Here is a 25149-nt window from a genome sequence, read left to right as displayed (position 1 = left end):
GGACACAGTGTTCGTTCAGTCAGTTTTCACGGACTCACTGAATATTTATGCTGTGCTGGAAGAGTTCAACCTCCGCTGTCTGGAAAACTCAGTTTTTCAAATCACTTGACTTCCTGGAGGTTGATAGAGGGTACCTCTCGTTCAGTCAGCAGTTAGTTCCTCAGGGCCTGCCGTGGCCAGGTCCTGACTTGGGAGCTGGACACACAAAGGTGAGCGTGTTCGAGCTTGAGGTGATTCCCCTGCACATTGCGTGTAGTCTAGGAAGGGAAGACAGCCTATTCAAGATGCATGTCAGGGGCGCCTGGGTGGCTCAGTGGGTTAAAGCCCCTGCTTTCGGCTCGGGTCATGATCTCAGGGTCCTGTCATCGAGCCTGGCAGGGAGCCTGCTTTCCTTCCTCTCTCTCTCTCTGCCTCTCTGCCTACTTGTGATCTCTGTCTGTCAAATAAATTTTTAAAAAAAGAAAAAAAAAAGATGCACATCAGTGAGGAACAGTGAGGGCTATTGTCAGGGAGATACGTGTGCTATGGTAGCATCTGACTCGGTTCAGGGTAGCGGAGGGGCTTTAGGAAAGCGCGTCGGGACAAGTGATCTAGGAGCCAAGACCTGAGGAATGACGTGAGTTGCTCAAGTGAGGGGGAGGAGAAGGAATCTTTCCAGCGGAGGGTGTAGCAGGTACCAAGGCCTTAGGTGAGAGAGTGGGGCAGGGAGGACAGAAGCCTGACAGGAGCGCTGTGCTGGCTGGGTCACGTGCAGAGACCCCCGAGCAACTGAATAGCCAGGAGTCAAGCAGATGTTGGGGGGCACTCAGAGGATGTGGTTTTGTGCATATTGAATTTGAGGTGCCCAGTGCCTGAAGGTACAGGTTGGGGCTGTTCTGTGGACCTAATCTGCAGGCCCTCCGGCAGAATTCTAGGTTCCTAGGGGCTGCTGACCCAGCTCTGTCTATAGGAGGACCCCTAAGCTAATAGATGGGTCTGAGGGGCTGTCATGCCACTGGAGACTCATTAGAGGCCAAAGTGTTCCTGAAGTTGGGAATGCAAAGCCGCTGAAGGGGATGTCTTGAGAGAAATGGCTCTCGTGATCACCAGAGCAGCTGGATGGGGAGACGCCGCGTGGAGAGGAGCATCTTGGATAGGATCCCTTGGATAGGAACCCTCCAGAAGGGAAAGGGAGGGGTCAGCGCTCAAGCAGAGTATCTCAGGGGAGACTCTGTGGCATACGGTTAGCAGCATGAGTTATGGTTCGGACAGCTGAGTTCGAGATCCCGCCTCTACCACAAACCAGCTGTGTGAATTTGGGCAGGTTCCTTCTCAGCCTTCATTATCTCATCTGTGAAATAGCGAGGACAACAGTAGCTACTCCATAGGGTTACTGGGAGGGTTTGTTTGATAATGCATTCAAATCCTTACTTAGCACTCTGGCTGGGACAGATGTAGTCAATGCTCAGTTCAGGGTTGCTGCTGGGGTTCCTTCTCTTCCTCTTTTTCTTCTCCCCTCAGTTGTTATTGCCATCATCATCACACAGATGTCTCTCTGACAGGGACATAAACTGGTCTTGAATCTTGAATCCCAGTTCTACGGATTTAAGAAGGCCAGAGCTTTTCTTTCCATACAAGTTCCCAGAGGCTTACTTCTGTCACATACACCATTTCTACGCTGGACCACAGTGATGCAGCCACTCCCGCAAGCTCTCCCGAGTGATCTGCTGCTCAAGTGCTAGGGAGCCATGGACACCCATGGGAAGGGAACCTTGGTTCCCAAGGCTTTGGCAAGCCTTGTAGGCACCACTATTTCTAAAGCACCCACTGGTTATGCCATCATTGTGGGCCCCTTCGCTGATCCCAACCTCTCCTGGCTTTCCCAGCTCTGCGTTCCTCTCTCCGGACCATCCATTTCCCTTCCCTGTGCAGAGCAGTTCAGATGCCCCAGCACCTGTAGCCCAGTGTCATTCTCAGATCCACCAAGGCGCTCAGCAGGACCACCCTTCATTGATGACTGTGTCAATATTCATTGACCAATATAGCCTCTCTGGTGGGAGGTTGGGGGAAGAGGTCCAACTTCATTATTCTTATTTTCTTGGTGGTCTTAAATTCTTTGCCCAAGGCCCCAGGCAAAGAAGAGTTGGCAGGTGAAATTTTCTAAAGGAGTTGGGTTGGGAGCATGGACTTTGGTGTGTGGCCTACTCAGGTTGTAATCTCGGCCTTTCCAGGTGCTGCTGGGCAGACTCCTGCAGTTCTTTTCTCTGAGTCCCTGAGCCTCAGGGTTCAGGCCATCTTTCCCTTCTTGGAACGTTCATACCCTAGAGCAAAAGTCCTCCAGGGCGTCTGTGGAACAAGATACTCACTTAACCTCCACCCTTCCCATTTCTCTAAAGGATTTGCCCACAAATTTAACTGCTAACCCCTCTGGAGGGAGGCAGGAAAGCAACTGTACATCCGGAGTGTCAGCAGATTCTAGAATCCCTCAGAAGCCATGTCCCTGGTCTATGGTTCCTGACTCTGCCTCTGGGAAGGAGGTCCGTGGGCTCCTGTTTGGTTGGTGTCCCTGAGAGAGGGGCCTCCGTCAGGCCTTCCCATCCCTTCCTTGCCTTTTTCTTCATTGAGACCATCCGGGCTGATGGGCTGAGAACAAAGAGGTGGGAGACAACGTCATTCAGGATGTTTTTAGTTTTAAATAGCAGAAAACAGCTCAAGCCAGCTTGACAAAAGGGGAATTTGCTGTAAGCCTCCGGGGGTATCTGATGGAACCTGGAAGTAAAGAGAAGCTGGACTCTGGGCCTGGAAGTCTGGGCAGGCTCTAGTCTTTCATCTCTTCCCTTTTCTCCTCTCTTCTTCTTGGGGCTTCCTCTGGCTTCCTCTGACCCTTCCCTACCAGCAAGGGGGGCACAACGTGGCTGCCCAGGACTCCTGAGCCCTAGATGCTGACGTTTTTCTCTTTCCCTCCTTCTGGATTCCGGATCCATATACAAGGAATTACTAATGGCCCAGTGGGGGTCGGGTTTCTGTCACTGGAAGTGATATGCCTGTGATGGGGTTGAGGACAAGTTGCAGTTCCCCGAATGGTCAAGAGCTGGGCAGACACCCCCAAAATGCGAGTCATGGGGAACCAGTGTCTTTCAGTGTCCCCTTGTCCTAGTATGTCCTTTGTTTCTTGGGGACCTTCTCGTTCTGACCTATCTGCTCTGGTCGGTGCCTCTCACATTCATATTGTGCGGGTTTCTGAACCCGAGAAGGGGGGCGGGGCCGGGGGAGGGGGAGTTGGTTGAGTGAGTGATGGCTCCTGCCCGTTAGTGGCTCTGAATTGTCCATGTTTGGGCAGTCTTTGCTTGTTCACAGCTTAAGTCAGATGTGGGGACACTTGGCTGTTAGGAAGTGAACTTCACACAACCCTTTGGAGTCAAGAAAGATTCCCCTTATACAGGGGCTCATTCTGCATTTTAGAACTCCTCCTGTGGTCTCTGATGTGCACCTCTTCGAGAAATGAGCGTCAGCCTCTGGAGGGCCCCAGGTAAACTGTGGCCTGTCTGGGCTACCTGGGTTCCGTAGAGGCTCCCCCAGACCTTCTGTCAATGGAAAGAGTCCCAAGCCACCACGGTCCCTTCCTCCCAGGTGGTCATGGCAGTGTGGCCGGAACGGGACTCCGCCTTGGCTGGGCAATGAGGGGCTCTACCCTGGGGGCTGAGCCTGTGAATGGTGTTCCTAGACTGAAAAGCTTATGTTTTATGGAAGTACCTTTTTTCTAAACACTTAGAATTTAGTAGGGTGTATTAGACAAATTATATGTTTAACTGGAAAAATCTAACTGCATTTCAAATCCTTTCTTTATATCTAGCTGGTATTTAAAAAGCCTTTTTGGTAACTTCTGACTGGGTTTATACCTTAGGCAATTGAGACAGTTAGGTTGACTCTCTTTCCCACCTCAAGATGTTTAAAAAAATAAATAGCATTTAATGGGATTTTGCATGCCAAGGTTTAGGCTGTGACTGTAGGAGCATAAAAATGGGTTGTATGGAATGGGAAGGTTAACAAGCCATCCCCCTGAACCCCCAGCCTCCCTCTCACAGAGTGGTCCTGGCAGTCCCCTTCCTGCTTGTAAATACTCAGGGTTGCCTCACTGGCATGTCAGCACAGGGGGAGAAGAAGCCAGATGATTTTATGATCCATAAATGCAAGCACCAGACATGCTCCGAAATTCATTAGTGTTTGCCTGTCATTACAAATAGTCTGTGTTGTTTGCTTTCTGACTAGACGGGCGGACAGGCAGGGCCCAACTTCTGGGGCATGGAGGGCTGTGAAGCCCTGACTCTCCTGAGAAATGAGAGTTTAAAGCAAGCTTTTAATTTATGGCTGAAGATTGTTTCTTGCTCTTGAGTTAAGTTTTGAAAGTTTAGATGTAGATTGGCTTTTCCTTCAGTGGAAAATATGAGGTTCTTGGATAAAACCTACTCATAAAATGAGAAGTGATCTCTTGGTTTTTTTCCTTTTCCTTCCCTCTGCATTGTGGATAAACTTTTTGGAGAGAGGAAGCTCTCAAAATGTTATTCCCCGGGCCCTTCCTTGTGTGGCAGATTCGCACCGTCTTTCCCCAGCCCTGCCCCAGTTTGTGGGGCAGAGCCCTGCTCCTCGGCCTCCCTTTTCTCCTCTTGGCCAGCCCTTGCCTGCAGCGTCCCCACAGTCCATTTCAGACCCCAGGTGACCCCTGAAGGTGACGGTGAGGCTGTGGGAGGTGCCAAACCGCTGCCCTCTGATGTGGGGGTGGCCAGAGTAGGACTGGGCGGTCCCAGCTGCGGTGCTGAATCTGTGTGGTGGCTGGAGGGAGCCACATAGCTCAGGTCTCTGAATGGAGCTGTAGGTTTGAATGTAGTCAGAAGAGGTGTTCTTCCAAACAGCCTTGCTGTGCTGGCTGAGGCATCCTGGGGCCTGCTGGGGCTAGCGGGCTCCATGCTTAGTATTTACTTGTCCAGCACTTACCACACGTGATGCTCCCTGCTTGGTGTTCTCAGGGACTTCGGGATGAATGAGGAGTCCCTAGTCTAATGGGAAAGGTGGGAAATTTCTATAAATAATTTTAAGGGTCACATTAAAGGGGATAGACTAAGTGGTATGTGGGAAGTGAGCCAGTACTTCTAGCTGGGGCAGTGGGCAAAGCATCCTGGAGGGGGTCCTCTTTGTTTGTGGCCCGCAGGGATTTGTAGGATTTGGACACAAGATCAGGAGAAAGGGCATTCGAGGGAGATGGAGCAGCTTGAACACAGGTAAGGCCATTGGGAAGAAAGTGGCCACGTGCAGGGACCAGTAGCAGGTTAGTTTGGCTAGAACGAAGGAGAGGGAAGGGTGTGTGGAAAGTTAGACTGGCGGTAGGGGGCCAAAGTATGGAAGCCGTGAATGCCATGCCCAGTCTTGGGACTTGGTCAGAAGGCCGGAAGAGCTGTGCTTCCTTCAAGAAACTGAAGAAGCAGCAGCCAAAGTCTGGCCATGGCGTACCCCAAACCAGATCTTTGTTTCTTTTCCTGGAACCCTGCTGGGGCCTGACCCATCGGGCCAAAACCGTGGTGTCTGTCGTGGGCGACCTCTGTCTCTCACATTCTCCGCTTCCGTCTCCCAGCCTCCCGTCTCTCTCCCCAGTGCTGCCTCCCAGCTTCGGGCTGCCTCTTGCCGTGCGTCCTCCCTGTACGCGCTCATGCCCCCGAGGACAGCTCTTTACCCACGTCTGCCCCATCCTGCTCTACCGGCCACCCTGCAGGTTTCAAACCTCTCCCTCTTCAAACCTCTTCAGACGTCACTGAGTCTCTTCAGAACACGTCTGTAAGATGGGAGTACAGGCCGAGTGAGGCCCGGTGCGTCCCTTCCCGGCCCTTCTCCCAGCCCTCCCCACTCACTCCTCTGCTTCAGACCAGCTTTGGTTTCTGCCCTGGTCCTTGGATTTACCCCCAGGCCTGTGCGCCTGCTTTTCTCTGTGACTGTCCTCTCTGTCACTGACTCAGTGCGAGTCCCTGCTCCTCAGCTAAGCCAGCTCCCGGTACATGGTTGTCGCACTCTGATCTGTCCTTAGGTGCCTCATAACATGTTCATAATCACTGTCTGTCTTCTCTACTGGAAGGCACATGCCTGTTCAACACCTGGTCCCCAAGCCTTTCACAGTGCGCGGCACGGAGAAGGCATTGGGTGAGACTGGCTGTGTGTTACTGATTAGATGGGGGCTGGGGACAGCTTCGAGAGGCTGGCCAGGCCTGAGGGTGGGACCAAAGCCACGGTCTCACTCCAGTCTTATAAAAGGTGGTTTCATGCCTTCAGAGGCTTGCTTGTGGCTTTAGTGTCTGAAAGGTTTCCTCACACTTAATTTAAATAAGTATCCCTGTATAGATCAAACATTTGAAAGGTTGGTTTTTCCTTTTAGCCTTTCAGGAGAGGAAACAGCTTTCTGAAAGAGCCGTTCCTCCTGGTTCCTCCCGGTCTCCTTGTGCAGCAGCCGTCTGTGGTCATCATCAGACGGCTGGAATGTCAGCACAGCCCGGCACCGCTGTAATACATCGCGCTGTGTCGCCTTGTTGGAATTTATCAAAGTCTTGGTTTGTTTCCCCAAATCCTGCTCTGTCCAGGAGCTTCAAGCTGCTTGTGATCAAAAAGCAAGTGACTGTGGGTGGGGGAGAAGACTGTTTCAGTGTGATGGCTTGGAAAAAAAAAGTCGCAAGTGAGTGAACGCTTACCCATGGCCCCTTTTGCAGTCAGCCTGGCGCCGTGAGGAGCTGGGGGGGATGTCTTGAGGCCCGGGACAGCCTTGGGCTCCTGTGCCACCTCCAGGCTCATCATTTTCTACAGTAGCTGCTCCCACCCGCATCAGCCTTTTTTGAATGAAGCCTGTCCAGCCCCTGTCCCTGTCCGGTTGTCTTAGCTCATTCCTCAGTCTCCCTCTGGGACCTTTTTGTGTTAAAAGCTCAGGCTCTGGTGTCTGTCGTTTGCTATCTAGATGAACGTGCATAAATTATTTCATCTTTGTGAGCCTCAGAGGGTTTATCTGTAAAATGGAGGAGTGAAAACTATAAGTTTGGCAGAGGAGATATCGTCAGTAATATTGTAATAAGATTGTATGGTGACTAGCCCACCGTGGTGATGTATATTTGAGTGATGGGTAGAATGTGTCAAATTGTCTATCCCTGTGCTAGACACCTGAAACTAATATTACATTATATGTCAGCTATAGTAATAAGAAAATAAAAACAGACATGAAATTAATTTTAGTAATGACAAAAGAAATCACAGTTCTGCAGAGCTTAAAATATTATCTTCTTGACAGAGTGCTAAGAAGGAGCTGCTTCTGTTGCTGTCTGGAACAAGGGGGCTTAGAAACCTCTAAGCATATAAAAATATTTTGTTTTGGGGGACCTGGGTGGCTCAGTGGGTTAAGCCTCTGCCTTCCACTCGGGTCATGATCTTAGGGTCCTGGGATCGAGCCCCGCCTTGGGCTCTTTGCTCAGTGGGGAGCCTGCTTCCCACCTCTACCTGCCTCTCTGCCTACTTGGGGTGTCTCTCTCTGTCAAATAAATAAAAATATTTTGTTTTATGAAGAAATTTGTCTTACATTCGAGTATACCTGATTAAACACTGCCCGGAGAACACTAAAAAATGGTTTTAAAGCTTAAACAAAATAAAGTAGGTGAAAGTACATTGTACACTACCTAGAAGTTAGGAAACAGCAGTACCTGGTAGTGAGTTCTCTTCCTGTCTTTTTTATGTTGTAACCGCTGTAGTGCTGGCCACTTTGTAGATCCTCAGTCAGGATTATTCAAAATGTTGGCCTAAGATCATGGTAACAGTGCTTGGCCAGGCTGAGAGCACAGTGGCTAAGAGTCTGGATCTTGGAGTCATGCAGATCCCATCTGAATCCCAGTCTTGTCATTTATTTACTGTGTGACCTTGGATGAGTTAATTACCCTCTCTGAATCTCAGTTTTGCTTGCCTGTAAACTGGGGACAATAAAAGCCCTTTCTGGGGCCCCTGGCTGGCTGAGTCGGTGGAACATGTGACTCTTGATCTTGGGGTCATGAATTTGAGCCCCACACTGGGTGTAGAAATGATTGAAATAAAAAATGATAGCCCTTCCCAATGGGTGCCATCGTTCAAGAGCACAGACATGCTGTAAGGAAAGTATTTTTAGCTTAGTGCCTGGCACACTGTCAGCAGGCTGTTCACTACTATTATTATTGTTGTTTTATTACTATTATTCTCCGGCTGGGGATGTTACTGAGCTTGTCTGGAAGGACCCTGCTTGCCTTGTAAAATGAGGAGGAGCCGCGAGGCCCCTGGTCGCTTAGCTCAGTCTGTTCCCGCCGTGTTTTCTTCCTGTCTGGTGAGAGCCGGGGCCACACGATGCAGGTCTAAGCCTCCCGAGATGAGTCCCAGGTGTTAGGTGGCCAGGGTTGGCCCCTCGGTGTCCGACCAGCCAGTCGTGAGTGCTCCTGATGTGTAGCCTCAGAGACTGCTTTTTTTTTTTTTTTTTTAAGATTTTTTAATTTATTTGACAGAGAGAGAGAGAGATCACAAGCAGGCAGAGAGGCAGGCAGAGAGAGAGGAGGAAGCAGGCTCCCTGCTGAGCAGAGAGCCCGATGCAGGGCTCGATCCCAGGACCCCGAGATCATGACCTGAGCTGAAGGCAGAGGCTTAACCCACTGAGCCATCCAGGCGCCCCTCAGAGACTGCTTTTTTTTTTTTTTTTTTTTTTAAAGAGTCTATCCATTCATTTGACAGACAGAGATCACAAGTAGGGCAGAGAGAGAGAGGAGGAAGCAGGCTCCCTGCGGAGCAGAGAGCCCAGTGCGGGGCTCGATCCCAGGACCCTGGGATCATGACCTGAGCCAAAGGCAGAGGCTTTAACCCACTGAGCCACCCAGGCGCCCCGAGACTGCTTTTTGTCAGGGGCATGGAAAACATGTGGGATGCTTCACGTGTGCTACCCGTTCGTTTCTCCCTCTCCTGAGTTCTCTCCTGTCTGCACAGCTCGCTGGCCGGCTCTACCTCCCCTGCTCCGTCTGTGTGCACCTCTCGCCGGCCACACCCCACTTGTAGAGACGGCCTGCAGCTGAACCCTTCTGCTTTGGAATGCCTTTTTCTGTCTTTTCCCTCTCTTTTCTTTCCTTCTTCCTCTCCTTCCTCCCCTCCCTTTTCCCTCTCCCCTTTCTCTTGCTCCCTCCCCTTCTGTCTTTCTGGAACCCGCGTTTGCACTGGTCATTTGTGTTTTTTCTGCGCGTGAGCCCCCATCTGCTCCCGGCCCGCCTCCCCCACAGCTGTTTCCTGTCTCCTGCCTCACCACATTGTCATGTCCACTCCGTCCCTGTGGGGCCAAGAGCGTCCTACCCCTTCATAACTGCCTCTCAGCCTCAGCCTCTTCACACCCCCTCCGAACACTTGGAGAAGGAAAACCACTGCAGTCACGCAGTCTCCAGAGGCAGGTCTTACTTAATAGTGTTTTTATATCAAGCCAGACATGGGCCTCTGCTTCTCTTTGCTCACAGAATGGGGGAACTGGGAGGAACTTACAGACCATCCGGTGCCACTGCATTTTACAGACAGGACACCAAGCCTCCACAGAGGATAGGACTGGCCCGGAGTCTCGAAGGGGTTTCAGGCACAGCTGAGATTAGAACCCAGCACTCCTGACTTCGAGAGTCCCCATGAACGCACGACATGGCCTGTGCGAACTGCATGTGTCTTTCTCTGCCTTTTTTGAATTTATGTCGTTCTGTCTGTAACCTGAGTCCTTCTAACAGCTGTGGCCGGACCTATCTAGCTGCTTAGTGACAAGCCCCAGCTCCCTTTGGGGGGATGGAGAGTGTAGGTGGGGACAGACCTTATGTAAGGGGGGCATAAAGAATCTGGGGCAGTCATGTGCGGGTTGTCACCCCCTTCAGTCTCCCTGCGTGTCCTGGGGTGACCTTGTTCTGTGGTTCTCAGCTGTCTGTCTTGGCTCCCCATCTCACCCTGGCCCCACTGATGGGGCTTCTCGGCTTGTCTTCCATTCTCCTGCCCTGACTCCTCCTTTTCAATGAGTATACCGTATATTTTATTTTTTGAGAGAGAGAAAGTGAGAGAGAGCACAAGCAAACATGGTGGGGGGCTGAGGGACAGAGGGAGAGAGAGAGAATTTCAAGCAGGCTGCACGCTCAGTGTAGAGCCTGACATGGATCTTGATGTCACGACTCTGAGGTTATGAGCTGAGTTGAAATACTTAACGGAATGAGTCACCCAGGCACCCCAGTAAACCTTATATTTTAGTGTCTTTGTACATTGTATTGTATATATTTAGTGCCTTTGTACATTGGTGAGAACTCTCTTGACCAAAATGGTGGCTGCATGCATCTCTTGGGCACTTGAAATCTGGCTAGTCCGAACTGAAATGTGCCATACGTGTAAAAACCAGACCAGATTTCAAAGAAAGGGTCAAGCTATCTCATCATAATTTGTCATATTTTATACTGATTACAGGTCAGAAAGTATTTTGGATGTATTGAATTAAACAAAATAAATTGTTATTTTCACCTGTTTTCCCCCACCTCCCCCCACACCCTCCTCTTTAATGTGGCATTAGAACATTTAAAATACATGGTTTGTGTGACATTTCTGTTGACCAGTGCTGGGCTATAGCTTGTAGGCCTTCCTCAACCAGAAATCACGAGAAAGTCAAGCTTAATGCCTGAAGGTCCATTGTAGGTAATGAAGGTACCAACCTGCTGAGAAAGAAGAAAGCTGCTCAGATCATCTTCTGTGTTCTGTGGTTCAGACAAGGAACCTCCCGTACCACCTGTTTCTCTTTGTAATTCAAATTCCTGCAGGCTTTCTCTTCTCTTTGCTATAATGATGGCTGTTGGCTTGAGATACATATTACTGAGCTTCTAAGACTCTTTTTTTTCTTTTTAAAGGTTTATTTATTTATTTGAGAGAGAAAGAGAGAGGGAGTTCCTGTGAATGGAGGAGAGGGGCCGAGGGAGAGACAGAACATCTCAAGCAGACTTCGCACCCTGCACGGAGCCTGACACAGAGCTCCATCTCATGACCCTGAGATCATAAGCTGAGCTGAAGTCAAGAGTCAGCAGCTTAACCAGCTGACTGGTTTTTTTCTTTTTAAAATCTCAAATGAGGGGCGCCTGGGTGGGTCGGTGGGTTAAAGCCTCTGCCTTTGGCTCAGGTCATGATCCCAGGGTCCTGGGATCGAGCCCTGCATCGGGTTCTCTGCTTAGCCGGGAGCCTGCTTCCTTCTCTCTCTCTGCCTGTTTCTCTGCCTACTTGTGATCTCTGTCTGTCAAATAAATAAATAAAATCTTAAAAAAAAAAAAATCTCAAATGGAATGTTGCATTTTACTAATTACCTTTCAATATCTGAGAGGATTATATCACATTTTTTTCTTTGATTTATTGATGTGCTGTTATTATGTTAATAGTCTTCAAAATATTAGCTTGTTCTTGTATTTCTTAGACACACCTTCTAGATCATGTGGGGCTCATTCTACCCCCCCTTGTTCTGTATTTGTTGGGTGTCACGGTTTGGGGCTGCTTCCCGTTACTTTTTGTGCTCTTAAATAAATTATTTAGCATGAGAATTTGGTGTTCCTTTAAAGTCTGAGAGGACTCACTGGTAAAATCATGTGGCCCCGGACTGTCTGAGTTAAATTTTCCAGTTTCCGACGTGGTATTTAACATACTCACCAGACACAGAAAAGTTTTAGTTGGCCAGTAAATGGAAGGCAGTGTGAAGTCTAGGTCTGAGCCTATGTCTTCCCGTGAAGCAGGTACTTCCAGAAATTTCATTTCGCTTTCCCAGCAGTGTTCAGGGTGACCCCGTGGCACTTGAGGATCAAGATCAGGAAGGATCTGTTTGTGCCGAAAAACGTGATTCCCGAACTCAGACTGCTGTGGGAACGGTGAGCAGCAGAGGACATGGAAAACCAAAGCAGAGTGAAAGGACAAGCTAAAATTTCCATCTAGAACTCAGAGGGGAACCCACAGGGGACAATGAGGATGACTTGTTTCTAGGAGGTGTCATGCGTGTCGCAGGAACTCTGCAAATGGAGGGACGGGAAGATGTGAGGGCGGCGGCAGGCTCTGCAGTCACAGACGTGGCGGAAGATCGATTTTCGGGACAGCAAGTGGTGTGTGTGCATGTGTGTGCCCCTGCGTCATGGCTGCCGCCCTCTAGACAGGGACCTTCTGTGGCTCAGAGGCCAGGCTTGGGAGGCCGACACCCCTGGCTTTGAGTCTGGCCTCTCACGCTGACCATATGTGAGGATTGGAGCAAACTGCCTAATGCTTCCAACTAGGCTTCCCTTTCTTCATCTGCAAAATGGGGCCGTAATTGTACTTACCTCCCGGGCTTGTGAGGATTCACAGTGGACAAGCAGATGGACGGTGTGGCGTATGTGGCGCTTAGTAAAGCACTCAGTTAATATTAGTTGTTGTTCTTATTGTCCAAGTCTAAATTCCGGTGTTCTCTGGGTTTTAGGCTAATGGATGGTTTACATTTTCTTCTAAGCTTTCTGTGTTGTCTAGGTTTTCTGTCATGAACATCTACTGGGTCCCTAATCAAAAAAGCCAAAGTGTACTGTTTTTTTAAAAGCGAACATCTGAATACTGTTACTTGGGAAAAGCATTTCCCGAGAATATGGAGAAAGGGAATTGAGCGTAGTCCCCAGCGTAAGAGTGGAAAAGGAGCGGGTGGCCCCGTGGGCCTTCTGTCGGGCTTGGGAATCCGGGTGAGCAGAGCTGCCAGTGGCTGCTTTCCATTCTGTTCACTGGGTCCCTTTCTCTGTCACGTGGACGGGGAACTGTTCGCAGGGTTGCAGTTGGCTGCTGCCCTGCGTTGACAGCTGGTTCTAATTGTGCAGAGCCGCCCAGTACTAGCCCTGGCGGGGGGATGTTTTTGGAAATTTGCATCATCTTCATGACCCTTAATCTACATGTGTCCGGAACAGACAGTAGTTTGAGGAGTTGATGAAACAGCGGTGGTTGGGAGTTGTTATTCTGTAGACGTTAGTAGGACTGCAAGCTGAGGAAGAATAACCTGCTGGTACTTGTTCAGTGATCTCTGCCCACGAGACACACGCTCTGATGCCAAAGAAGGTGCCCATTTGTCCCCAGTGGTTCCTTCCTGCTCTTGTGGTTTGGCCAGCCAGGGTTCTGAGGCCTTCTGGAGGGCCCCGTGTTCATTTCTCCTGGGGCCCTGCCTCCCTCCCTCCTCCATACACACATCATCCCCTGCTGGTCTTTATTTCAAATTACTGAAGTGACTTGCCCTCCTGTGAGAAAACCATACCCCGCGTATGAGAGTACAGTGCGGACTAGACTCTAGCCTAGCGGAAGAGCGAGTTTACGTCCACTCTGCCACTCTCTCCTTCATGTTCTCAGGGCAATAAAACCTAACGTGTGTGAGGCTTTGGGAGCTGCCTATACCCAGTCCCTCCACTGCCTTCCCACCCCACCCGGTAAGATAAACTCCAGTCGTTTCTTGCCCAGGCTGGACGATGACCAGCCCCCGCCCCCCCCCCCTCCCCCGCCCCGCCTGCTTCCTTTGTTACCACCTCTCCTCCGGCTGCTCCACTGCTCCGCTGCTCCGCTCCAGCCCCCCGGGCCGCCTTGCTGTTCTCAGCCCAGCCTCTGCTTTGGTCTGCTCCTGCACACCACCCACTCTGCTTGAGGCCGGGAGCCTGCTGGAGTCCCCCGTGAGGCCCATAGCTCTGGCCTGGCTTTGGCGAGGACAGGCTCATGCTGCCACTGTCACCGACTGTGTGTGGCCTGGGCACATTAATACACCTACTCGCGATGTTGCTTTTCGTTTAGAAGCTGAAGGTGGTAGCAGCCGCACCTGCTCTGAGGGTCCTGTAAGGATGACGTGAGATGGCGCGTGTCAAGTGTGACACAGTTTCTGGCACAAAGTTGGTATTCAGTAAATCTTGTTTTTGCTTATCTGGCTGGGCCTTGACCCCCATCCCTGGCCTAGTTGCAAGTCCTGCTGCCCAGGGACTGCTCTCCTGGGTGTTACCCCACCAGACTGCAGGGTCTCCCCTGGCCTGGATCACCTGTCCCTGCTCCCATCCGCTCTGTGCTGCCTTTCCCCCTGAGCATTATTTTATTTATTTAAGAAGCACATTGGAAGTACTTACAGTGTATCAGACATCATGCTAAGCAGTTCGCAAATATCTCCTCACTTACCCCTTAAAATTTCTCTGGGAGAGGTGATATCCTGCCAGTTTTCAGAAGAGCAAGGTCAGGCCCTGGGAGTGGAAGTGACCTGCTCAGGGTCCCAGAGCCAGTGGCTGTAGGTCAGCCGTGGTCCGTCTGCCTCCTCAACTGCTGGGCTCCGCAGTCTCTCTCTGTACAACTGTGCCCTGCCAGCTCACTCCTAAGACCAGCGCCAGCCCCACTGCTGGGCTCCAGGTCGGAAGCCCCCATGGAGGATCTGTCATCCCTGCCTCCAGCCCCAGAACCCCCACTTCCACGCCAGGAGCCTATGGATGTCACACACCTTGGCTACTACACACCCTGCTTCCTGCAGGGTGACAAGGCCTGGCAGGCCCTGAAGGACATGGCAGCCACTCTGTTATTTGCCTGTTCTTAATCATGTCACCAGAGTCTAGGCCCTAAGATGCCTTACTCCTTAGACCCCACCCCTAGCTCCGGAACTGGCACTGTCCCCGCTGACAGCCTCAGTGGGTCATCTACTCCCTGGGATGTTTTTAGAGCTCCTTTGGCTACGTGTGATTGTCCCACCAGTTCTTCTGAAGATTGTTCTAGATATTAGAACAGGAGGAATGGGGAGAAACATGGAGGGTGGAAGAGGGAGTAAAAATGGTGATGTGGGGCCCTTGGCCGGTGGCCGCCGGTCGTATTCTGTAAGGTCACATATAGGACTTCTTAAAGTGGTGCATGTTCCACGGGGACGTGTTTCAAGAATGTGATTTGGAAAAGATTGCAGTCAGGATCAAGCACCTGTGTGGGAGGGCCATGTGTTAGCACCAATTTCCTGTGGCCTGGGTCCTGTAGTGTCTTCAGGGAGGACTTGGCCCACTCCCCCGGTCTCCTCTTCCAGGGCCTTACCTCACAAACCCCAGACACGGTCTGACCGCCAAACTCCTACACACAAAACTGGCAGCTCTTGGGGGCGTTCCTGGCAGTGTGGCCCCAAGAAGCTTGCAGGGAGAGCCTAACGCAGTGGTGACTCTTGCTGTCACCTAGGAATGCTTGCATTAAGAAAAAGTTTTTGTATCAGTTAGAAATTGTTTCCAGTTTCTTTGTAATAAACATTGTTCTTCAACTCCCAGAATGAGTGTCTAATTGAATCTCACGTGTTACATTTTTTTTTTTAATTTATTTATTTCACAGAGAGAGAGATCACAAGTAGGCAGAGAGACAGGCAGAGAGAGAGAGAGGAGGAAGCAGCCTCCCTGCTGAGCAGAGAGCCCGATGCGGGGCTCGATCCCAGGACCCTGGGATCATGACCCGAGCCGAAGGCAGAGGCTTTAACCCACTGAGCCACCCAGGCGCCCCTCACGTGTTACATTTTTAAATTTAAGGCAGCTGGTCAGACTCCTTTGCGCTCTGGGCCTACTGACGCTGAGGTTCCTGTGGGGTACCAAGGAGCATGTGGCCGGGAGGTGGCTAAATATCCTGGTCTGGGGCTCAGGAGAGAACCCCAGGCTGGGCACAGACGTGCGGTGGAAGCCATGGCAGTAAAGGTGGGCTCCCGGGGAGGAGTATGGACATAGAACAGGGCAGAAGAAGACCGTGGACAGATTTCGGTGGAAGTGGTGGATAGTGCCGGAACAGAAGAAAGCAACCAGAAAATGGGACCGGGCACGGCGATCGTGAGACAGTGAGAAGGTGGCCAGAGAATATGGTGCTGAAGGGCAGGGCCAGGGAGTGGGAAGGGGCGGGCGGCTGCCCAGCCAGGAGGCTGTCACCCGTGGAGGACCGAGCAGTGTCAGTGGAGAAGGGGGTGGGAAGGAGGTGGAGAAGGAAGCGGTACGGATTGTCCTTTCAGGAAATTCACTGGGAAGGAGAAGAAAGAGTAGGAGCCAGAGGAGCCCGGAGGCCTGGAAAAGATGTCTTTCATCGTAACTGCCCTCGCTGTTATCATCCTCCTGTTACTGCTCTCCATGGACAGGAAGGGGGTGAAGGGGGGAGAGAGGGCTGGAGGGCAGGCTTCTGAGCAGGGGGTGCGATGGGATCCAGTGCCCAGGAGGAGAGCAGGTCCCCTAGAGGAAAGGGTCTCTCTTCCCCTGAAGCTGAGGAAGGGAGAGGGCACAGGTGAATTTGCACATTTGGTAGCAGAGAGTTTTCTTCTCACAGCTTCTGTTTTGTCCCTGATGAAGCCAGGGAGCATCCGCATGAAAGAAGAGAGGCCCCAGAGGAAGCTGGCAAAGGACACACAGGCTCATACTCCTCTGCTTTCACATCCCGTTGACCTCGGCAGAGAACTCAGAGCCGAGGACAGACTAGGCGAGATCAGGGCCCTGGCGCCCGGGGGAGGGGGCGTGTGGCAGCCCACTCACCAGGGCTGTGGGGCCACCCCTTGGCTCCTTCTAGAACCAGCCCTGTCTCCTCTGGTCAATTTGAACTTAATTACACTCAGATCAGTTCCATAGCATAGACCTTTTTTAGGCATTAGTGACTGGAAGAGTTTTATTCTATTACTTCACATTTTCCAAACCCACTTCACACAGATGGAATCTCTTGTAATCCTATAAGGCCAAACACAGAAGAGGAACAGGGCCAAGGAGGTTGGGCCCAGGACTTGTTTTAGTGCAGAAAGAATGGTCTTATTTCTTTTGACATCCTGATAAATCTTTCTGCCCTGAATTTGGGAGTATGAGGAACGCTCCTACGCCATTCATTCAACAAATGCTGCCTGCCGTCCGCTGGGGGCCAGACCCGTGCCCTGCATGTCACCTCCTCTGCCAGGCTTTCCCTCTTTCAGTCGCTGGCACCAGTCTGTGGAGTTGATTTCAGTGTCCCTGTTTGATGAGCGACGAAACCAGCAGCCCCAGAGGTTAACTTGCCTGGAGTCATCTGGGAGTCATGTGGCCGGGCTGGGATTCAGACCGGGGTCTTCTGGCTCTTAAGGCCTTTGCTCCATCCATTTCATCAAAGAACCCCTCAAACATAATGTTTTACTCTGTTGAGGCTTTAATTTTAAATATTACGTGTCTCTCACTGCAAAAGGTTCTTTAGGGAATTGTCAAAACCCAAGAAGTGAAATGTTCTAATCAAATAAATGTAGGGCAGATGTATTAAGTTCTTGCTTTGGTTCCTGTGTGCATGACATCAGCAAAGTGAGAGAGAAACAGTAATAGATTTTATTAATAATTTATGATCCCAACGAGAGCGTTGTGTGAGGGAAGGAAGGGCTGTTTGGAGCTCGCGCTGAGTCTGACAGCAGTGGGACCCTCGGAGGGGAGGGGAGATAACCTTTACTGAGGACTTGTTCCGTACTGTGTGCTCTGAATGTCTTAATCTCATTTAATCGTGTTGAGCTTCCTAGTTATTACAGTGTCATACCCGTTTTAAGATGTGGAAATTGAGATTCTGAGAAGACAGTGCCTGAGAAGATCACACAGCTGGTGTGTGGAGGCAGAGTCTGTCTAATTCTACGTAAGATTACAGACTCTTAATTAACTGTGTACTTGTAATTAAAATGTGTGCATGTGTACACACACATACGTTTATAACTTTTGCTGGGTATTAAAGAATTTGGGGAAAAAAACAGAAGGAGCAACTATCAGCCAGTAACTGGGCGACAGCCATGCCCCCGTCCTTGGTTGCCAGGTTAATGAATTCTTTTTTCGATCTTACTGTAGCCCATACCTTCCCAGGACTGGTTCTGGGATCCACGAGGAAGACTGCTCTTGTTCTCATAATTTAACTTGGAAAGGGCATCGATACCCATTTGCAGAAGCAATTGTGTGTATGTTCTAAAGGGGAGAGAGAAGTCAGTGTAACTGAGGCAGGTTGAATACACATTTTCAAAACAGGAAGAATCATGGTAAACAGGTAAATCCTACATCTTAAAGAGAGTCATGCTTACATTAGAAAAGAAATAAGATCAAGGTATTCCTTCGAGAGGAAAAATCCTGAGCCCTTCCTCTTTGCTAACCGGAGACGGTGAGAGTGGCGTGAGGCGACAGGAGGCGTGACGAGGCCGGCGCCTGACTGCCCCATCGGGGATCTTGCTGAATGGCAGCCCTAGTTGGCGTCCTTGTCATTGCTGTTACTGAGGTCTACACTGAAGGTGCGAAGGACTTGGCAGGGTCCGGAATGGCCATGTCTTCCATGTGGGTGGCCTGGAGGAGGATGGTGCATTTGCAGAAAGGGGGCAGTCTCGAGAGAAGCCGTGGGCACAGCCTTGGCTTCCTGGCCGAGAGCTCCCAGGTCCAAGAGCTCCCAGGTGCAGGCCATGGGGTCTTGTGTCGGGAGCTGCCCACTGCCTCCAGCCAGCCTTCGCACAGCACCCGCCTGTCTGAGGCTTATAGTTGGGTCCTGAGAAGCATTCGAAGGGCACTGCACTTTGGGCACAGCTGCTCAGCCCGCAGGTTTTGTTGGCCATTCCCACTGCCCTCCCAGACTTGCTAGTAGACCCCCGTTCCAGCTGGTGGGCAGTTGGCTCTCACTAATGACCTTATTAAAGTTCCAGGTGTGTGGCAAAAAAGTGCTGTTAATAATAGCAAGGCCTGATATGAATTAAAAAGGAGGGCTTATAACTCAGAGGTGGAGAGATTTAATCTGCCTCCTTTCTTCCATTCTTTGCCAGGGCCCCCATGCCACAAGCTGAACATGCTGGGCATTGGGTAATGGGTTTTCCCTGGTTCCCTTATGCACCCCAAGTCGTCCTGGTGAAGTGCTCCCATTAGCTCCCTTGGGTAGGAACCAGCCTCACTGATAGGTAAAACTTAGGTAATTTGGTGATTCAGAATGTAACATTAAACCTTCTAGAAAGAAGAGACAAGCCCCTGAAGAAGATGTCAGAGGCAGCCTCTCCTTCTGGCCAAATGTTGGTTGTACAAGATAGGGGAGGGGCTGACTTTGGGAAGGGGTGTGAGGTAGTTCCAGAAGCTTCTCTGACTGCAGTGGGCTTGGGCTAGGACATTTTCTGATTCTAGGAATGGAGGCTGTCACATGGCCAATGAGCTCTGAGATCCTTTAGCCATATTTTAATTTTAAGTTCTAAGTTCACCGGGAGGATCCTGCTAGCTAACACATTATGCCCTCTCTCAGACAGTTTGCTTTCAGAAGGGACTTCTGGTCCCAGGGGAGCTGGCAGAGAGGCAGTTTGCCATTAAGGGTATTTTTGGCACAGAAATCCTGAGAAATGTGGCTGGGGTTATGGAGAAGACTATCCGACTTCCCATCCTCACCTGGGGAGTGGGGTTCCCAGGCTGCACCTCCATCTCCAGATCCAGCCCTTTTCTCCAGAGGAGAACCTCACCCATCCCGGTGAAGAAAGGGATGGCCAGAGCTTCGGCCCTTCCCCACGTCCGTGTCCACATTCCAGTTAGATGTCCTGCTGTGTTTTGCCTCCCGGTTAGAAAGAATCACTGCTGAAATTGACTCTGTGCTTCCTAGGAACTTGCCAGCTGTGGATGGAGTAAGAAGGAGAAACATAGTCTCGCCCCCAACGTCGTGGCCTTTACCCGGAGGTTTAATCAGGTGAGCAGTACCCCTTGCATGTGCCTGAGCAGGTAGCACAGGTGTCCCCTGTGGACTGGGCACCCTGCTAGGGTTCAGTCACAGGCACCTGGCACAGGTCCAAACCCTTCTTCCCAAACCACTCTGCCCATCAGTCCTCTTTGCCTGCATAGTCCTTTTTCACAGCAGGTGGAACTGAAACCATCTTTCAGGGTTTGAATCTCTTCATTGGCTTCCAGTTCCACCCAAGCTGAGGCTCCAGCACCTTAATTGCCCTGCAGGGTCCTGCACAGTGGGTCAGGTTTTCATCCACCCCTCTCGCCCCATCCCTTGTCCCTTCCCCTATCCCATCCTGGCCGGCCTTCCTTCTCTTCCCTGACGCACCGTATCTCTGTCCCCTCAGGCCCCCAGATGTGCCGTCTTCTCAGCTCAGAATTCTTCCTCCCCGTTCAGCTCCCAGTCTGATCAGCTTGAATGTCACTTCTGCAGGGAGCTTTCTGTGAATCTCCAGCCTGTGTGAGGTCTTTGCTGTCACACGTTCTCTCACTGAACCCTGTGCTTCTGTCTCCGTGTGGCCCTTTGCTCATCTCTGCTCACTCTGTGGAGCTCTTCCTCCTCCCCCTTCTATGCCAGTCTCTGGGCTCTGTCTTGTTCACCACTGTGCCTCCCGCCCCCTTGCCTAATGTCCAGGGTAAGAGAGACCCTCAGTAAATGCTTGTGAAATGAATCAATGAGATACTCAGAAAACACTTGTTGAGTTGAATTTCTTTGAGTGCCTCACAGCCAGGCCCCTGGCCTCACACATCCTGCTGCAAACTGACTTGTTCCAACCAGAGCCTTTGCTCTAGGTATGAAGATCCACACCCCCTCTTAAGGGAAGGATGATGGGGGCCTGGGCCAACTAAGGGTAGTGGACTTCTGGCCTCTTAGCCAGTCTGCCAGAATGTGATCTTTGCTAGTAAGCTACCCTGTAAGACCCCTTTTGGGTGGGCCAACCCCCAAATGGTGCTTTTGACAGCTTTTCATCTTTCTTGTTTTTTTCTGGTTTCAAATGAGGGCAGTGGATTCAAGATTGTGTAGTGTGCGTGACTGGACCTTGGGGTGATGGGCCTAGGTTCCCTTTGGGCCCTCCCTGCAGCTGGGCCTCCCTGCTCAGAAATGCCGGGCCCTGTGCATCACCACTGCCCAGCCCTCTCCAGGCTTCCCCAGCCTCGGCTGCCACCCAAGGATGAGGGAGCCTCAAAGAGGCAACGGCTTTTCATCTGAAGATTGACACTGGAGTTAGCACTATTGTTGCTCTAATAGGAGCTAGGAAGGGTCTAGATGCATTGGGAGTAGGGGCTGTATGTACCTGTTTGTTTTGAAAAGAGAAGTTCTGAAGCCTTTTGTTTCTTTTTTCTTTCTTTTCAAAATCTCCCTTTTCAACCAAGCTTAGGCTTTAAAAAATAAAACAGATGTGCACACGCTATCAGAGGATTCAGAGTTTCCTTCACAAAACTATTTGACTGGGAGCCAGCTCAGTCCCACCTCTGACCAGCCGCAGAGCTCCCGGAGGAGGGCTGCTGGGGGCTCTGATGTAATCTGTCTTGCACGCTGAGGCCAGGTCAGCTTGGCAGGGGCGGGGCAGCTCGTTCTGCGCATGACTGCCTTGTGTCCAGATCAGACCAAGTGGGTGAAGTGAGCCAGAAGTGCAGTCGCATTTTCCCAAACAGAATGCTTCGAGAAATGGTCTTGCTGCCAGCCTGTCAGCTACTCCGAGTGAGCAGCTCCTGGACACAGCCCTTGTAGCACTCTTTTGGAAACTGGCCAGCCACCGGGGCTGCTTTCTCTGAGATGAACTGATCGGCATCCCTTCCTGGCAGACTTTTCTCTGTGAGAACAAGGCTCCCCATCAGCCTGTAGATAAGGAAAACAGGTCACTTACCTTTTGCAAGCCTCAGTTTCCTTATCTGTAAGTGAGAATAATAATAGGACTCACCTTGCAGAGTTGGTGTGGAGATTAAGTGAAATGGTATATGAAGAACTCTTAGTGCAGTGTCTGGCATGGAGTAAACATTCAACGTTTTGGGGGAAAATAAGAGGGAACGTGAAGATCAACTGATTGGAAGGAGGTTGCCCGCGGATTTGAGGCTTCTTGTGGCCAAACCAGAAACCCAGTAGCCAGGGTCCTGGTCAGACTCTGTGGGCTTGCTTGCCTCTCTGTGGGATCTGAGTCCCCTGGGATTTGTTCATCTTGCTCATAGAGGGATGGAAGGACCCAGACAAATTCACTGAGCATGTGTTATGGGCCAGGCTTGTAGCTCAACACCAAGGAGTTCACTGTAGAGCTCAGAAATGCTCAGCCTTTTTTGGATTATGCCTTTTTTTGAGAATTTGACTATATATATATATATATATGTATATATATATATATATATATATCTGAACTTGTCCCAATGGGGGACATTTTACAAAATGGTACTGGAACAATTGGAACTTTTTTATGTATGTAAAAAAAAGTGGACCTAGACATAGACAATAGATCTTTCCTAAAACTAACTGGTATTTGCCTGTGCAAAGAGAGGAGAAGGACAGTATTTGGCAATGATGAACGAAGTCGCTAGAAACACGTGCGTGTGTGTGTGCACGCGTGTGTGTGTAGACATATGATTTCAAAGAAGCTGGGTATATATCTAGGAGTGCAAGTGCTGGACTGTGCCATTTTGTACTCCTGCCGGTAATGGAGCGAGAGTGTGTGTTGCCCCAGGTACTGGCCGGCAGCCGGCACCTTCACTGACCGGTTCATGTTAGCCGTTCTAACACGTACACAGAGTTCTGCATTTCCCCAATGACAAATGATGTTGAGCATCTTTTCATCTTTATCGCTATTTGTACTTCCTTGGTCAGGTGTCCAGATCTTTGGCCCATTTTTCAGTTGGGTTGTTTTCTTGCTGTTGAGTTTTAAGTGTCTATTTTGAATATAATACGTACATCAGATATATGTTTTGCAAGTATTTCCCCAGGCTGTGCTTCATCTTTTAATTTCCTTACCAGCATCTTTTGCACTATAGAAATGTCTAATTGTAATGAAGCCCAACTTATCAGGTTTTTTTTCATGGATTGAGTTTTTGGTGTTACATCATCTGGCCTTCAGTGCCCTTCCTAGCTTTGATTTCGCCCTCTACCCTGACCCCACAGAGCACCTGCAACACCAGACCAGTCGGTCCGCTCAGCCCTCCCTGGTCGTGGTGTGTATAGCCATACACCAATCCTATCTTTATCTGCTCGAAGTCCACCCATCTTTAAAGGCCTGCCTCTTCCAGCAGACCTTCCTCTACCATTAACTCTCCTGTGTTCCAGTCCGCTTCGGTTGAACAACTTCTGCGTCCAGGATTGCCATGGGATTTCGGGAGGATCTTGCCTCCTCTGGTCACCTCTGTATCAGGCAAGGGCCAAGTGTCGACTCATGGTGCCTAGAGCCTGCACACAGAACAGGCTTCACAAAAGTCTGTTGAATTGACCTGGAGTTGCCTCCGCACCCGAGTACTGCAGATCAGTGTCGACCCTGCCATGTGCCATAATTATGCCTTAAACGTGTGTGATTTTTTGGCGTGCAGGAATCTATTAAATTATACATATAAACTATCACACTTGAGTTTTTGTGGCATAAAAATGTGCATGTATTAAAATATAACGTTTATGGGCATATCATTTGATGTCCAGAAAAATCTTTCTTCCGTAACTGGCTAGTAAACGTTTGAGACTGAACTTAATTTTAGGTAATTCCTTGGAAAAAATGATTCTATGGAAACCCAGGCATGTCCTGGAGGCAACCACAGATAATTACGCGGAAAAAACTTTTCTATAATATTCCTACTTAACATAAAAAGCAAATTTTTGGTTCTTGGTTATTCTTGTTTTCTCGTTGAAAAGTGACTTTCAGGAAAGAGAAAAAAATCTAGTTGCCGCAGTAAAGGTGCTTTGTTAACTCTGGACTATCTTTATTTTAATTTGTAAAATTCAGAGGTTTTAGATGCCTTTGCCTTCCTTTCAACTCCACACCTCCCTGTACTCGGCTTAGCTCTCTCTCTCTCTCGGCTGTGCTGTCCTCCCACCTTTGGGCATCCGTGGGTCACCCAGCACTGTTGTTACAGTAGCGAGACATAAACAAGAAAGTAACCACTTCCCAGACTTTCTTGGCACGGAGCCCCTTCTGTGTTGTACTGAGGTGTCATGTGAGTCCGCTATACCCTGGGAGACAACTTGCTTGTTCCCAAAAGGATTCAGGGGCTTGGGGATGTTGATTTCTGTGAGAGGTCAAGCATGAATAATGTTCTTTTCTTTTTTCTTTTTTTGAAGCATGAATAATGTTCTGAACCCAAAGTACCGTCATGTCCTTTTGGCATCGGTGGTCTCCAGAAAAACATGTCCCTTCACCTGCCTTGCTTTATGGGTCTTTGAAAGACACTTGCATATCATTTAAATTATTGGGTGAACCTCTCCTAGAAAATTAAATTTGTTATGATTGTGCAAATTTTGGTGAATCCTACTCAGTTGAGGTCTGGCTGGGGATATAGATCTCACAGTGGTACAGCCAGTGAACATATGTGTTTGTCTGGCCATTTGTCGATCCATCCATCCAACACCCTGGCCATGGTTTCCCCACAACTGACAGCCTTCTGAGCAGGGATCTGTCCGAATCATCTCAAAATTTCCTGCCACAGCTTCAGAGAGATTCATATGTTGTGGAGGCCCAGTAATTCCCCCGGGTGATGAGGAAAGTACTTGTCTCTCGGCATCGCTGTGTGTGTTCGAGAGGGGGTGCTGAAGGAGGGACCCACCTGCAGGGCTGGGTGTCGTAAAGGACCCCTCCGCCACCTGCAACCCCGGGCTGCGCTCCTCCAGCTTCCTGACCCCCCGCGGTGGGCGAGGGTGACGAGGGTGGTCCAGGGCTTAACCATTTCTCTGGTGTGTGTGTGTGTGTGTGTATTTGACTCTACAGGTCAGTTTTTGGGTTGTTCGAGAAATTCTAACAGCACAGACTTTAAAAATAAGGGCAGAAATCCTGAGCCATTTTGTGAAAATAGCCAAGGTAAGCTCTTTCGTTATTATGTTTTCCTCTCTCCCTCCCTCCCTTCCTTCCGTCCTTCTTGCGGAATGTGTTTCCTCAGTACTCTGAGAGCTGCCTTGCTCTGGGTGTACTGGACTGGGTTCAAACAGAAGCTGTGACCTGACTTCTCGAGGCTGGAAGACCCGCCTACCTGCCTGCTCGGCATCCCCGCCCCCTGCACGCATGGTGGTGTAGCCCTCTACCCGTTATGATGGCAGTCAACCGTTCTCCTTAGCTGGCTCTTCAGACTCTCTATGAGACCCTGGGGGCTCCCTCTGGGGTCCATGCCTCCTCCTGTTTCACACTCAGCAGGTCCAGGGCCCTGCCGGGCTCTGTGGTACCATCACCTCCTGCAGTCTTGTCCATGATCCGCAGAGCTCACCCCACTGCCATCC

The 25149-nt window shown here is 50.2% G+C and overlaps 1 protein-coding gene across 14 annotated transcripts in view; it reads left to right on the top strand.

Annotated features, from left to right (window-relative positions):
* The window catches only part of RALGPS1 (Ral GEF with PH domain and SH3 binding motif 1), a 273366-nt gene that overhangs the window by 80600 nt on the left and 167617 nt on the right, over positions 1-25149 (top strand). For 11 of the 14 annotated variants that reach the window (XM_032308501.1, XM_032308499.1, XM_032308496.1 and 8 more), the window contains 2 exons: positions 19603-19686; positions 24647-24736. In XM_032308501.1, coding sequence (XP_032164392.1) covers positions 19603-19686; positions 24647-24736 — 174 coding nt within the window. The remainder of the gene's footprint in view (positions 1-19602; positions 19687-24646; positions 24737-25149) is intronic. The other 3 variants (XM_032308502.1, XM_032308506.1, XM_032308495.1) reach the window with 1 other exon arrangement.

This window comes from Mustela erminea, chromosome 12 (assembly GCF_009829155.1).
Source record: "Mustela erminea isolate mMusErm1 chromosome 12, mMusErm1.Pri, whole genome shotgun sequence".
Lineage (NCBI taxonomy): Eukaryota > Metazoa > Chordata > Mammalia > Carnivora > Mustelidae > Mustela > Mustela erminea.
The sequence above is the reverse complement of the archived record's forward strand: the minus strand, read 5'-3'. Positions and strand labels throughout refer to the sequence as shown.